This window comes from Podarcis pityusensis (assembly GCF_964106645.2).
Source record: "Podarcis pityusensis genome assembly, chromosome: 6".
In the NCBI taxonomy this organism is placed as follows: Eukaryota; Metazoa; Chordata; class Lepidosauria; order Squamata; family Lacertidae; genus Podarcis; species Podarcis pityusensis.
This window is the reverse complement of record NC_138030.1, coordinates 65,263,769-65,277,649: the sequence shown is the minus strand read 5'-3', so window position 1 is coordinate 65,277,649 and position 13,881 is coordinate 65,263,769. Positions and strand designations below refer to the sequence as shown.

Below are 13,881 nucleotides of genomic sequence, written 5' to 3'. Positions count from 1 at the left end.
ACCGCCTCTTTCTAACCCCTCCCCCAAGTGGTAAAGCTGAATGTGCACATGTTAAATGCGCATAAATTGTGGGCTTCCTATACAGTATGAGTGGGATTCACCTACTGAACCCTGTCAGGGAAAGCCCTGTGCAAGGATTTCCACTTGCGCAATGGAACTTTCTCCTCTCCTTGCCACATGCCCCCCCTCATTTGGAGGGTTGGGAGAGCCCCAGAACAGCATGCAGGGAGAGGGGGATTCTTTCATCTGGCAAGCTGACATGTTTGCACAGATGGAACATTCATCACACTGCAATGTTGAATTCCACCCCATGGTTCTTAATACTATGATTGTTCAGAGAAGGCATTCTGCTTTAATCCCAGTCCTATTTATAACCCTGAAACCAAATGCCCATACAATGCAATGCAATGTGAGACACAAGTTGCTCCCTGTCCGTGTAATGTATAACCTGCAACTCTACTCTGTGGCTAGTGGAAGAGGAAATCCACATTGTTAGAGCTGCAGGGTCCCTGCTGAATTGAAATGGCTTCTTCATTTATTAGCCTAATTCAATCCATTTATTCATTCATGCTATGTGGAGTGTCTCTGTCACTAATCCAGCTCCACATTTACCTAAATGAAAACTAATGTATGGTTCCCAAACTGTGCTCAAGCAACAAAATCTAATGGGGGCCAAGGTCAAACGCAGAGCTCACCATCAACCCAGCATTAATATTAGTCAACGTGGCTGTCAGACATAAGGCATTGCCTCAAACTCTATACACACAAACACTTCATGATTTCTGGGTCAGGCTATTGCTTTGCAGGGGCACCATTTAGCAACACTGTTTGAACTGCCAGCTTAGATTGCTGATAAACTGGGAAGAATGGAGAAAATGACTAAGGTGTATAGCTTCAGGATGCATCTATTATATCAAGGCAGGCAAAGGCGGGCAAATGCCAGGTAAAAGGACAGAAAGAAGCATCCACACATTCAATCATAACACGTAGAAGACAAACATGACTGTGATACTAACTTTTTTTTTAAAAAAAAGAAAATATCTTCATTTTTTGTTAGGGCAAATATACTGGATTTTCTCCTACAGGAGTGCCATCCAAGGAAATGCATGCAAAGAATTTGTTTAACAAATTCTGCTACATCAGAAGGTGGGAAACTGGTATGTGCTCAGAACTCAGAGCATCAAGCCATGCTGGCTTCTCTTGTAATCTTCATATGGATGTTTGAGAACTCCAGACTGACCTGATTGGTTTGGGATTCTGCTGACTTATTCACAGTGTTGTCCAAGAGCCAGCGAGATATGGGGGAAAGCAGAAACATCAGCGGCTGCTCGGTGCTTCTGCCTCACTTACTTTTGTGTGTGTGTGTAAAATGGCTGCTTCATGGGCTGCAGCTGTCACATTTCCACAGCCCAAGTTGCCTTAAAAATGGTTGGGCTCAGGCTTGGCTACCACTGGTGGGAGCATCCTGTATTAAGAGCTCCACTCAGGACTTTCCTGCTAGCGGAAGTGTAGAAGCAACTTTTAATGCTTCCCCCGCCCCCTCTCACACCATTCCAGAGAGCTGAGGGGGAATCCGCAAAAATCACTTCCTCAGCTATTGGCGAGATCTCCACCCACCACTGGATCAGAAGCCTCCTGTGAATGCATCCATCCTAGCCCTGGAAAGCAATGTCTGGATCCAACCCAGTAAACATGCAATGGGAATCCTGAAATGAGTGGCTTGCCAGGAAGACATTCTGGCAGTTATCACGAAGATTTAAGGAATATGAACGTGTGTGTTTATAGGTGTACTGCTTCCTGTATGTCATCACTTTGTCTTCCTGTAGTGTGACCAAGAAACCACATGTAGGAAGCCCACTTCTGGGAAGATTAGGTACCTGTGATGTGGAAGGCATTTGCCAGAGATTCTGGAGAGCTGCAGCAAGTCAGAGTAGGTTAAGTACTTAATTCGTTCCGGAGGTCCGTACTTAACCTGAAACTATTCTTAACCTGAAGCACCACTTTAGCTAATGTGGGCTCCTGCTGCTGCCGCGCCGCCGGAGCACGATTTCTGTTCTCATCCTGAAGCAAAGTTCTTAACCTGAAGCACTATTTCTGGGTTAGCAGAGTCTGTAACCTGAAGCATATGTAACCTTAAGCGTATGTAACCCGAGGTACCACTGTACTGAGATAGATGGACAAAGAGGTATAACCATGTAGATGGCTGACTTTTGACGCTTCCCTCCTTATTAAAGGTGAGAACCAGGTGGCAGGCACTCCAGATTCCCTGTGGCAGCAATTCGTTTTTATTTTCATCTTTCGGTGTGGGGTAAATATTGCCTTCCTGACTTTACACAGCTTGCTTAGGAGGCCTGGGGAATGGTCAGCTTTGCAGCTATGGGCCCCATAACCAAATGGGTACTTCCAAGGGCAGAAAGATTATCAGGGCCATGGATATACAGTTAGAAATAAACAACTCCACAATCCGCTTCTTAAAAGCACACCCTGAAGTGTAGGATTTTCGCACAGAAACTTAACTGAAAGGAAACTCTAGCTGGGGAATAGGTAATCCAATATGCCAAAGGTTCCCATAGGAACACCACATCTTTTATTTATACCTGCTTGGAACAGCTGCCTCATTTGGAGTCTGGCTTGTTGAAAGTGCAGGCGGCAGCCCCTAAAGCTGAGCGGCTGCAGACCAGTCTCCCCGCTGCTAGACAAGCTTCTTGGTGCTCTCAAGCCCCACTGCCTTTCAGTGGTTATCGGCTTCTCATGGTTCATTAAAGACCTTCATGCAGCATTTTTAAGTCTCTCTCTCTCTCAATCTTGTGCTCAGAAACATCCCTCCCGTCTCCTGTCCTTGTAAAGCCATAGGATAATCTGTGTGTTGGGCTGGGGGGGGGGGGAGTGCAGCTCCCTTCACCTGTGTGCCTGTTGCGCTCTGTCTCAGAGACACACCTGTGGAGGATGCAAAGATCATACCCAGATTCCTCTCATTAGCACTGAGCCACTGGCCATGGCTCCAAGGCTTGAAAAAAAAAAACAGCAGCAAGATGATTAGCGAGCCTGCTGTATTATTGCATGAGGCTGCCGGCGGAGAGGTGTATGTGCCGTGCAATTTCAAAGAGAGCATCAGTGCAAATCTGGGACAACTTCTCTGCTGTGGCCTTCTCGATCCCCCCCCCGTCCCCCTCACATTTGCTTAAGGTCTGAAAGATGGCAGGGTTGTTCTTTTTTTAGACCAACAATGCTTGGTACTTTTGCAATAATTAAAATTAAGAGGAAACTGGGCTACCCAGGGAAAAAAAAAAGTCTTGCTGAGCACTTAGGAGCATAACAGCAGACTGCAAAGGTTTTATCAGACGGGCTGTGCAACAGGGATACTCTGTGAAAGAGGCTGATGTTCCTGTGCATGTGCAGCATGATAGCTGAGAGCTAATCAAAGAATTATGAGCTCGAGATTCTTTAGCCAGGTTAAAAAGTTGTGTAAGAAGGAACACAGCAAGGCTATAAAAACTGTAGAGAAAGCAAGTCACAGAACCATGGCCCTGGGAAAAGGTTTCATGCACTTATTTTTGAAGGAAAGATGTAGAACAGGCCCTTTTCAGACCTTTCTAGCAATTGGGTGCCTTTGATTAACCACTATGCCAAGTTTCAGCAGTGACTTAGGTCATAATCCTTGCTTGCAAGCTCCTCTGAAAGCAATTACTATACAATCCATTACTTGGATCCTAATTTTAACTCAGTGAGTGGAACAGAAGGCCACGCGGAGGATACATGTAGCAAACACAACTTAAATACGAAAGGTTATGGAGGGAAAAGCCACACTGCAAGCCCACGCTGCTCACAGCAGACTAAGCAACTCACCGTGCCCAAGAGCTGACACAGACAAATCCTGGTATGGCAAGCCAGAGGGGTCAAACACTACCATGCATGTTTGCAGAATGGAGTTTCTCCAGCCTCACCCTTCCTTCCGCAGCTCCCTGCACCCACTGAACATCTGCTCCTCAAAACCCATGGGACCTTGAGGGATAGTGTGGGATATGGAATGGTGGACTGCTAATGGAGGTGATGCAAGCCTTCCCTCAGGAAAGCATTCCACAATCCAGGAAGCTCGACTGCTCACCTGCCTCTAGGCATCTCAAGTGCTCACCTGCCATGCCTCAGGTGGTGGTGGAAGAAACAAAGAGCAGGGTCCCCTAGCACTGATCTAACTGGTTAGGGGGTTATATGGAAAGGGTATGCCGTAAGGTAAGGAGGCTCACTCATTCATTCATGGCAGGGATAGGGAACCTGTGGTTCTCTAGATGTTGCTTCCAGCAGCCCCACTAAGGATGACCAGTGTTCAAGAATGATGGGATTTGTGTGGTCCAGCAACATCCAGCAGACCACAGGTTCATGGAGTAACAATAAGGTTAAGGTCATGCCACCACAGACAGTAGTTGAATTTGGAGCTTTCTCACTTACCATTCCAGAGCTGGGTCAGTGGTGGCAGCCATGGAGGATGGGGGAATGAAACCTTTGAATTGTGTGTGTGTGTGTGTGTGTGTGTGTGTGTGTGTGATATTAAGTGACACTATCTCAAGTTACTTTTCCCTTCCCAGTTACAGAAAGAGTTGGTTGAGTTCAGTGTTCAGATACACAAGAGATCCATGACTGTGCCCAAACACTTCAAGGCATTCATGCAAGGCTACATCTATCAGAACAAAGCTGATACTCAGTTGGGTTAAAAAGTGGCTGTTGGTTTTTAAATGTCCTAGGGAAAAAATAATAACCTGAGTTGAGTTCTGTGCTTTTGAAAACAGATCCCCCCCTCCCTTCACTTGGTCTGCCTTCAGTGAATTTGCTTGCATAAACCTTGAAGAGTCTTTTGAAAATATATATGTATTTTTTTATTTAAAAAATCATTAGCCATGATTCCAGGACACTGACACTCTTTTCTCAAAGAGCAGAAAGGAGCTGTGTTACTAAGACAGGACTTTGCAGAAACTTAATTAGTCTTTGGGGATATTATTTACTTCACAAGATGGGGAAGAAAACAAAGGTCTGTCACCAGCTAACACAGCTGAACTCCGTAGCTGCATTCATAGCTTCTGGGTTCGATTAAAGATTCTCTCTCTCTCCTTCTTTTTTATGCTTTCAAGGTCTCTTTTGCGGAACTTGACAGGATAATAGAATCAGATTTGTTGAATTCCGCTAAACTGTAAAGTAACGTGTCATCAGCTTCACTTACTTCTCAAATATTTTTCTGTGGTGGAGCTCATTAATCTATCCCTGCTCGCACATAAAACCATGAAACCAAAAGGGCAACTCAATCAGTTATCCAAGTGACAGGAAGTTAAACATTTAGCATGACTGCATACTATGACTGGCCACTGTCAGCAAAGGGCAGACGGCCTGTGGAAAGCCTGTCTTTCCACCTTTGGATGCAGACTGCAGATCCCCAAAGAGGTTACAACTTTTTAGCTTAGAGAAAAGGTGAATAAGAGGTGTATACAACCATGGATGGTGTGGAGAAAGTAGAGAGAGAAAAGTTTGCCCTCTCTCATAATATTAGGGCCATGCCATGTAATGAAGCAGGAAAAAGCTACAAGATTCAGGACAAAGGAAAGCACTTATTCACACAGCGCAAAGCTAAACTATGGAATTCGCTCTCACAAGAGATAGGGATAATGACCCCCAGTTTGGATGGCTTTAAGAGAGGATTAGGCAAATTCATGGAGGACAAGGCTATCAGTAGCTACTAGCCAGAATGGCTGTGTTCTCCCTCCACTGCCAGAGGCAGTAGGCCTAGGATGCTCAGGTTCTGCTTGTCCCCAGGGGCATCTGGTGAGCCACAATGAGAACTGGGTGCTGGACTAGATGGGCCTGATCCAGCAGGGCTGATCCTGTGTTCTTATGATTCAAATTTCATTCTTCTAGATGTGTTAAAAAAGACAAAATGTTTTAGGCAGCGCAATAGCTATGGGGCAGCTAGCCAGGGTGAAGCCTCCAGAGGGGTGCCAGCCTGTGTGTGTGCGCGCACGCAAATGCATGTGGAGGAGGTGCCAAACTGGGTTTCTGACCCAGGTGAAATGAAGCCTTGTTTAACCCCTGTTTAGGTCTCCAAACATGCCCCCCAATTCCTTCCCACTTTAGTCATCAGCAAAAGGATATAAAAGCCTGGTTCTGAAATTTCCTGCTTGACCAAAACCGAATCAGCTCAGTGAATTATTCTGTTGCTCCATGAGCAACTGCTCCTCCTAATTATTGTTGTTGCTGTTTAAATTATTACCCACCTTTCAGCATAAGGTCCTAGGATAGATTACAAACATTTTAAATACAGTATTAAAATACAGTTTAAAACAATTGACAGTCGCAAGAACAGAGTGGGACCATTCTGAACGTGCCTGATTGACACAAGACTGCCGACGCACACACAGTTTTCGGTCCTGGAAGGGGGTGGAATGGGCTGCCGTTTGACTGCTGACGCGCACAATGACTCAGAACACACACAGCCTGTGCAAATGGGGAATTGCCTGTATATCTCATGTGTCAGAGGTGTTTCTTCTGCCTACAGCAGAAACTGCATAATGAAGATGCCAGGCACGCCTCTGTGGGGAGGGAATGCTACAACTTGTTAGGCCCAGTCATTCTGAGTTTCCTTACAAAGGAGACTAGTGTGAAGAGGGGACATTTAGACAAAAAGCAGCCTATGACTGCATGAAGAATTGTTGGAGGTTGAGAAACCTGGGTGTGCAAATCTGGGTGTGCAAATCCTGAAATGCATTGGCTCTACCTGTCATTGGCTCTTGGCCTCTCTGGCTTTCCAATGGTCACTAGCCGCCATTATGTGCATGCCGACGGGTCTTGCACACACCAAAAGCTGCTCTCTCTCTAGATTCTGACCTAAGCTTTCATCCCCAGCTTAAGTTCCCACAGCATTCTTTGGAACACTGTAGCGTTATGAACAGAAAGGACTGCATTTACAAGGCGAGCATTGAGCAGGTAATTTCATGCCTCCTTAACTTTGTGTGTGGGTGAGAAGGCAAAAGTAGATGTGTGTGTACCTTGCTACTTTGGGTAGCTAAAACGGGGGTGGAGGGTGTGGAAAAAATGCACTGCAATGGATGTTAGCACATAGCGCAGAATCCCTCTCTCAATTTGTATGTTTTAAAAAATTAAAGCCTCAAGAAACTATTGTCATTAGAAAGCTAGGTCATTAATCATCCCAGTGTGTTGTATAATTGAAAAAAACACTGAATCTGCAGAAACCATCTTCATTTTACTTTACATTTTGCCTCTGGGCGACTCTTTTAATGTTCTATTTATAGGACTGGAGTTAGTTAATTTGTATTGCACAGAATTTGATGGGGGGAACTGTTCTGTAACCCTTTGGGTTATACAGGAACCCATTTCAGCAAGCTAATGAGCTTGGGTGGCGCACTGAGATGAACATTAAATTACAGTAGCAGGGAGGCTGCTGTGATAACTACTTTTCTCGCCCTCTTGGGTATCTATAGTGTAACCTAAATGTGTCACTCGCTCATTCTTTTCATGCAAATCTATTATATGCTGCAGCACAAAAGAGGAATGTGGTATAAGATCCTTCTAACATTTCCATAACCTGCTTGTTTCCAGCTCACTCTTGTTGATCTTTCTTTTAACTGGTGAGCATTGGAAGGGTGCAAGTGGAACATTTAACCAAAGGAGTGTGGAGTATTGCTATTTGTATGGAGTACTGCTATTTGGGTTTCCTGCCACTCCATTCCATTTCCCCTGGTTTCCTTTCCTTCTCTCTAATACTTAGCCAGCATTTGGTGCCTACTGAACATGCTCATTCTTCACTAAGCTGTTTTTCGGGTCCAACCCTTTGGAGCTCCCCCCCCCCCCCCCCAAGATCAGTTATACTTCTGAAAACCTTGCAAACCATTTTACCAGGACTTTTAGAACTAAGTTCGGGAAATAATCAACTACACATTTTTCTAGTGCTGTTGTAGATTGTGTTGCCAGAGTGACACTTAAGTTGCTGAAGCACACAGATTGTGTTTTGTCTCCTCCAAGAAATAAAGAGACTAGTTTTCTTTCTGCGTTGCTTCCCGGTGACATTTCTACTAGGTGTTAGTAGTTGTCCAAACAGCCGATTATTTAAGTACCAGGTAACTCTTAGAACTCCATGGGCCAAGGAAGGATCCTTCCTTCCTTCCTTCCTTCCTTCCTTCCTTCCTTCCTTCCTTCCTTCCTCCCTTCCTCCCTCCCTTCCTTCCTTCCTTCCTTCCTTCCTTCCTTCCTTCCTTTTGCATTCTTACCTTTGTGACCAGACAGCATAAGTTCTTGCATTCAAGGCATATTCCAGCTCAAAACGGCTTCGTAAAGCAGCAACATGGCTGCGCCCAGGGCATCCTCGAGCAACCAGGCAATCCGAGGAAGAGGAAGGAGAAAGAGAACCACTGCTGTTGCTAGAGGCTGGTGACATCAGCTGGAATTAACAGAGAGAACACTGTCAATACCCACTTATGAGAACTGTGAAATCTTGCCAGAAAAGCTGACAGCAGCAGAACTCACCATATGCAGTATCTCACAAGTAACTTTGCTCCAGTCCCCAGCTATTTCTTACTGCTCTCAACATGTTAGGTTTCAGAAATTGTTGCCAAGAGGATGCTAATCATTGTAGCCTGTACAAAGCATTCTGTTATGTTTTCTGTTCAAGGGACTGAACATGTACTCTCGCATGTATATGCTGTTCCAAGGGTTGGCCAAAGAGAGACCCTTCAACTATCCTCCAACCACACTGGAAGATGGCAGCCTCCCTGGACCCACCACAGCTGTGCCATGTAGCAAACGTTGTTCCTTGGACCCTAAGGAGTTATTCCAGCTCCCATCAGCCCCAGCTGGCATAGGCAATGTTCAGGGATGGTGGGCGTTTTAGTTCAACAACTTCTAGAAGGTTTTCTTACATTAATGAGGAGACAGGCAGGTGCAAATCAACAGTTTGTTCTGGTTTGAACAAGCTCAGAGAATATCTTCACATCTTATTTCATGTGGCCAACAAAGATCCTAAAATGTTAGCCTCCCTTTATGACAGCACTTGCTCCTTCAAACTTCACGACTCTGTTGCTCTGATGATGGACACGATGTGTTTTAGCCAGCTAAGTTTTGCTTTTCTTTCTGAAGCTTACATGGGCTCACACCCCAGATTTAATCTCATATAAACTGTTGATTATGTATCACAGGAGCTAGCTAGGTCTCCTCTGAGATAGCACAGTTACTTGTGATATACTGCTTCAGGCTGTCAACAAAACAAAACACACATGTACACACACACTTTCTTAGAGGCACTTCCACCTACACACAATGTATCATGCTGCAGCTGGAGCTTGAAAAATGAAATAGATGAACCACTTCCGGGTTGGTGCCTCCGGCAATGGCGGAATTCCTCTGATCGGGAGGAATTTGCCCCGTTGGAATTTGGGTCGCCACGGTGAAGGCGGAGACCCATAAAAATCACAGGCGGGAGAAGCCTGTGAACGTGGGATTCGGTGGGCACCTTTTGCGTCTCCCCTACTCATGGGGAAACCCGGTTTCGGGGATCCGGAGCGATGTGGGGTGAGTGGCGCGGTGCTTCGAATCGTCTGCTTCTTCCACGGAGCGAAGCCGCATAGCTGTGTCGGAGAGCACTGACTTTTTCCTGTGGACAATTTGACTCTAAAGTAATTACCAATGAGTAGAGCTGAATCGGGAAGAATTGGATTTTTAAACGTTTAATCTGGCATTGAAACGGGGAGGTTCAATACAGGAAGTCTGCCTCCCTCTTTTGTAGATCAACTGAAGCAAGGAGACTGCAAGCTAAAGTCTTGGAAAGCCTTCTGTAAAGGACTAAATTTCCATCGGTAAAGAACTAAATCCCCCCTTTTTGGAGGCAGGAGAAGATGGGGGGAAGGAGTGGACTGAATATGCCTGCAGGAGAGAGTTAAGAGAATTAATATACCGCCGCTCTGACCCTGGAAACGGGCTAAAAGCAGGACTGATGTTTTTTGGAACGTCCATTGACAGCATTTAGAACGTTCATTGACAGGTAGCTAATCAAGAGAATACATTGTTTCTACTGTCTCCGGTTGTTTTTAAAAAAGGAGGAAAGTAACTGAAAATTGAAACTAACTTTGGATTATTGAAACTGTGTTTAAAAGAGGACATACTGACCGATACAAATATAACCTGTTTTCCCCTAGTGGAAGCTTTTGAAATTGGTAACTTTATAGGAGCTGGGCTAGGGGAATTTCCAGCTGCAAGATAAAAAAAGTGTGAGACTTTGGAATTGACCTTGAATCTCTTAAGTGTTATGGCAAACGGAAAGGAAAAAACAGACGGGATGCTGACAGAGGAGGCCTTAGTGGCTGCATTATTGAAAATAAACGACTCGCTGGAACAACTCCACAAGAAAACAGATGCGATAAATGTGAAATTGGATGTTGCAAATATTGAAATTGATTTAAGTGTAGAAAGTTTAAATAACTTGGGACAAAAGGTGAATATCAATTCAGAAATCACCCAGAAACTGACACAGGAATCTACTCTGATACGGCAAACTGCAGATGAAGTCAGGGAAAAACCCCTTGCTGCTGAATCCAAAGTAATGCAACTGGAGAGGAGAGTCCCAGCCATACAAAGACAACTTGATGAACATAAGCTGACATTTGTTATGATTGAACTTAAAGAAGAACAGATGAATTTGAGGACCAGAGCCCTATCTGAATTGGAAAAGGAAAGCTTGACAGAGTTTCAGGAGGTGACAGGACTAACATTGGTTGAGAAAGAGAGGTATTTGGGGGTTAGTATGACCCCCAAAAATGTGAATCTGCCTAAGGATAACTGTGAAGGATGTTGGATTGAAGAGAAGGGGGATTTGGAAATATGGACAAATCAGAAGTTGTTACTGTTGGGCCGAGTTATTGTGGTGGGGATGAGGGCTGCTGTGTTGCTGGGGATGTTGCTTTTTTTTCAAACATTGCGAGCTTTGGATGGGACGGAGGGTTTCAGGAGGTGGCAGAGGGATGCTCCTAGAGTTGTCTGGCAGGGCAGGAAGCCTCGAGTAAAACTTAAGATATTGATGGATGCCAAAGAAGGAGGTGGACCTGCCCTGCCAGACCTTTAAACTTCGTTGTGAACCATCTGCTTTTTGCTGGTTGAGAGAATGGTTGCTCTTTGAAAACACTGAAGTGTTGGACAATGGCAGATGAAGTTGATGGACTATATGGAATTGGCGGAAATGACTGGCAAGATCCGAGACCAGGGTGAAGAGTCAGTGGAAGAAGATTGGAAAAAGTTTAAAGACTATTTATAGAAATATTGTAAAATTAAGGAATGTTAGAAAAATGTTGGAATGAAATTACATGGCTTTAGCAGAAATGTCATAAAGAATTAAGTATAAATAGATTAATAGAAAATTAAAGGGAAAGTATGGTAAGAATGTGTTAAGATAATTATAGAACAGAAAACAGAGTAAGATGGAAAGGAATTGCTGAAACAAATAATAGAAGTGGAATACAAAAAGGGAGGTGTGAGGAGGTTGCTGGAAATAAGTGAATGAAATATAAGATATGGAAAATGTTTGAGGTGTTTTTAAATTGCTTTTGTTTGCTTTGTTAGTCCATGTAGCGTTTTTGTATTGTATTTGTATTGTTTTTTCTCTTTTCTCTTTTTTCTTTTTTCTTTTTTCCCCTTTTTTTGTTTGTAGTGTTGTGTTGGAAATGTTGAAACAGTAATAAATATCATTTTTAAAAAAGAAAAAAAAGAAAAATGAAATAGATGACGGGAGTCACTGCTCTGACCCTTTGGCTCAAGAGTGGTGATATACTTTGACAAGGAGGGGGAAGGAAATGGGGAACTTTCCCCACATGCGCAGCCCTGGTTGCCAAGATCAAGCATGTCGTCTATTTCATCAGCTATCCTCTTGCTTGAAAGCCAAAAGGACTGGGATATTTTTTTTAGTCATAGACTGAAGTCAAGTTCCACTGACTCAGCTGATTGCTTTAGAAAACACTTGATCTGGTATTTTCTCCCTTCAACACTGTGAAATTGACCTTTTCTGAGGGATGAAGCCACAGGGCTCAAAGCTAGGCAGGGATTGGCAGGAATAAGCCCCAGAATTTGTTTTTAAACTGCAGGGTACAGCCCTTGGACATGTGAAAACCTAGAGCATTGGAGAGCAGGGAACCTTTGGGCATGATTTTTCTTTAACCACAGTCCTTGCCCAAACCAGTGGTGCACTCGGGGCAGGACTTTGGTGTAAAGGTCAAAGGATCTGTTGTGCAAAATGAGCAGGGTTGGCTTACCACATTTTGAAATAATACACAATGCCACATTAATGTTCTTATGGGAAGGGGACCCTCTCAAGTTCAGAATGTAATTCCTTGCATTTGGCATTAGACAGCACCAGGACAGGATTTCAAGGATGCTTCAGAGCTTTTCTTAATGGTGAGTGGCATGGAGGTTGCTGCAGTATCAGCCCTGTGCCACTAAGGTGAAGTGAGAAGCCCTAGATCACATAGGATGACCTGTGGCCATTGTATAGGCATCAACCACATGGTCTGAGGCTCCTCATGAAAGCTAATAAAACTAGTTCAGTAATATTCGAATTCATTCACATTCTGATCTGAAAAAAATATGCTGAAAGCAGAGGCATTAGGATGTTGTATGCTAAACCCAAATGCTAGACTGTAAGCCCTTGTAAGCAGGCAAAGTTGATCTTGCTTGTGCTAATTAACTTCTGCTAATCACATTATGTTGAGTAAGCTCATTTAGCAAGGACCTTTGGTATGATCTGGAGGCTCAGCTCTTGCAAAACTTTTCTTGCATGTCCTAATTGCCAATAACCCTGTAACATCAATGCAGACATTTACCCTTTGCACCATTTCAGTTTGTAAAGTTTAGAAGAAGAAAACGCAAAACTAAAGTAAGTAGTTCAAGGGTGGTAGTTTGACCCATTTTGTGACATCATTGGTAAGTGCTGGTTGCTCTGGTTTAGAGATGCTGCAGGACAAGTGACACGTGGTTCCAGATACCTGTTTTCTGCTTTGTTTCTCTTTATGGCAAAATGGGAAACAGACAAGCAACCATTTTCTCCAGGGAGCCAAAGGTAGACATTGTAGCTTGTGAAGTGCACACTCAAAATTTCACATACAAAGCTGCCTAATGCCAAGGGCTGAATTAGACATTACATGAAATTTCAGTGGTGGGTGGGTGGCAGGGGAGGGGCTGGGGGAGGGGAAGTTAAATAGCAGATGTGGGAACAAAGATATATATGATTGTGCACAATATGGGAATTGTATTTATTTATACATATATAGCCCACTTTTCTTCCATCATGGAACCCCAGCCTGAGTTCATGTGGTTCCCCAGCTGCTCTTCATCCAGGCACTGTCCAGACCTTCACCTGTAAGGTGTGGGCATCAGTTCATACCCTGGGACCAATGATGTTTCCCCCATGCCACCTTTAACTCTCATTGCTTGTTTCTACGAATGGAGACGAATGAGGACTTCTAACCTTAGGCTCTATTTTTTATGGTGTGATGTCTCTGTTCCTTCAATATTTAAATGGCATTCGTTTCCTGCATCTCCTTCCTATCTCATAGCTAAGATCGCAGCAGAGCACATCAGCTTGAGAATGCTAGGCACCATATCTTGCAATATTTCTGGAGTTCCTTCTGTGAGCAATCAGCCCAGCCATCATGACACTCGCTCATAACCATGTATTCATGTTGCTTACCAACTGTGACACGTTCTGTCATTACCTCAATATTGCAAAGGCACTCTTCTAATTTGGAGACCACTTCAGAAAATTCAGGCCTTCCCTGCAAATATATAAGGACAGAACAACAATATAAGTACAAAGAAAATTGAGTCTGTTTTGGTGGAGAGAGAGAA

General features: G+C 44.1%; 1 protein-coding gene across 1 annotated transcript in view; it reads right to left on the bottom strand.

Annotated features, from left to right (window-relative positions):
* The window catches only part of LOC308478862 (serine/threonine-protein kinase TNNI3K), a 158,133-nt gene that overhangs the window by 7,517 nt on the left and 136,735 nt on the right, over positions 1–13,881 (bottom strand). The window contains exons 22-23 of the mRNA XM_081008981.1: positions 13,749–13,808; positions 8,268–8,437 (exon numbers count right to left, since the gene is read on the bottom strand). Coding sequence (XP_080865107.1) covers positions 8,268–8,437; positions 13,749–13,808 — 230 coding nt within the window. The remainder of the gene's footprint in view (positions 1–8,267; positions 8,438–13,748; positions 13,809–13,881) is intronic.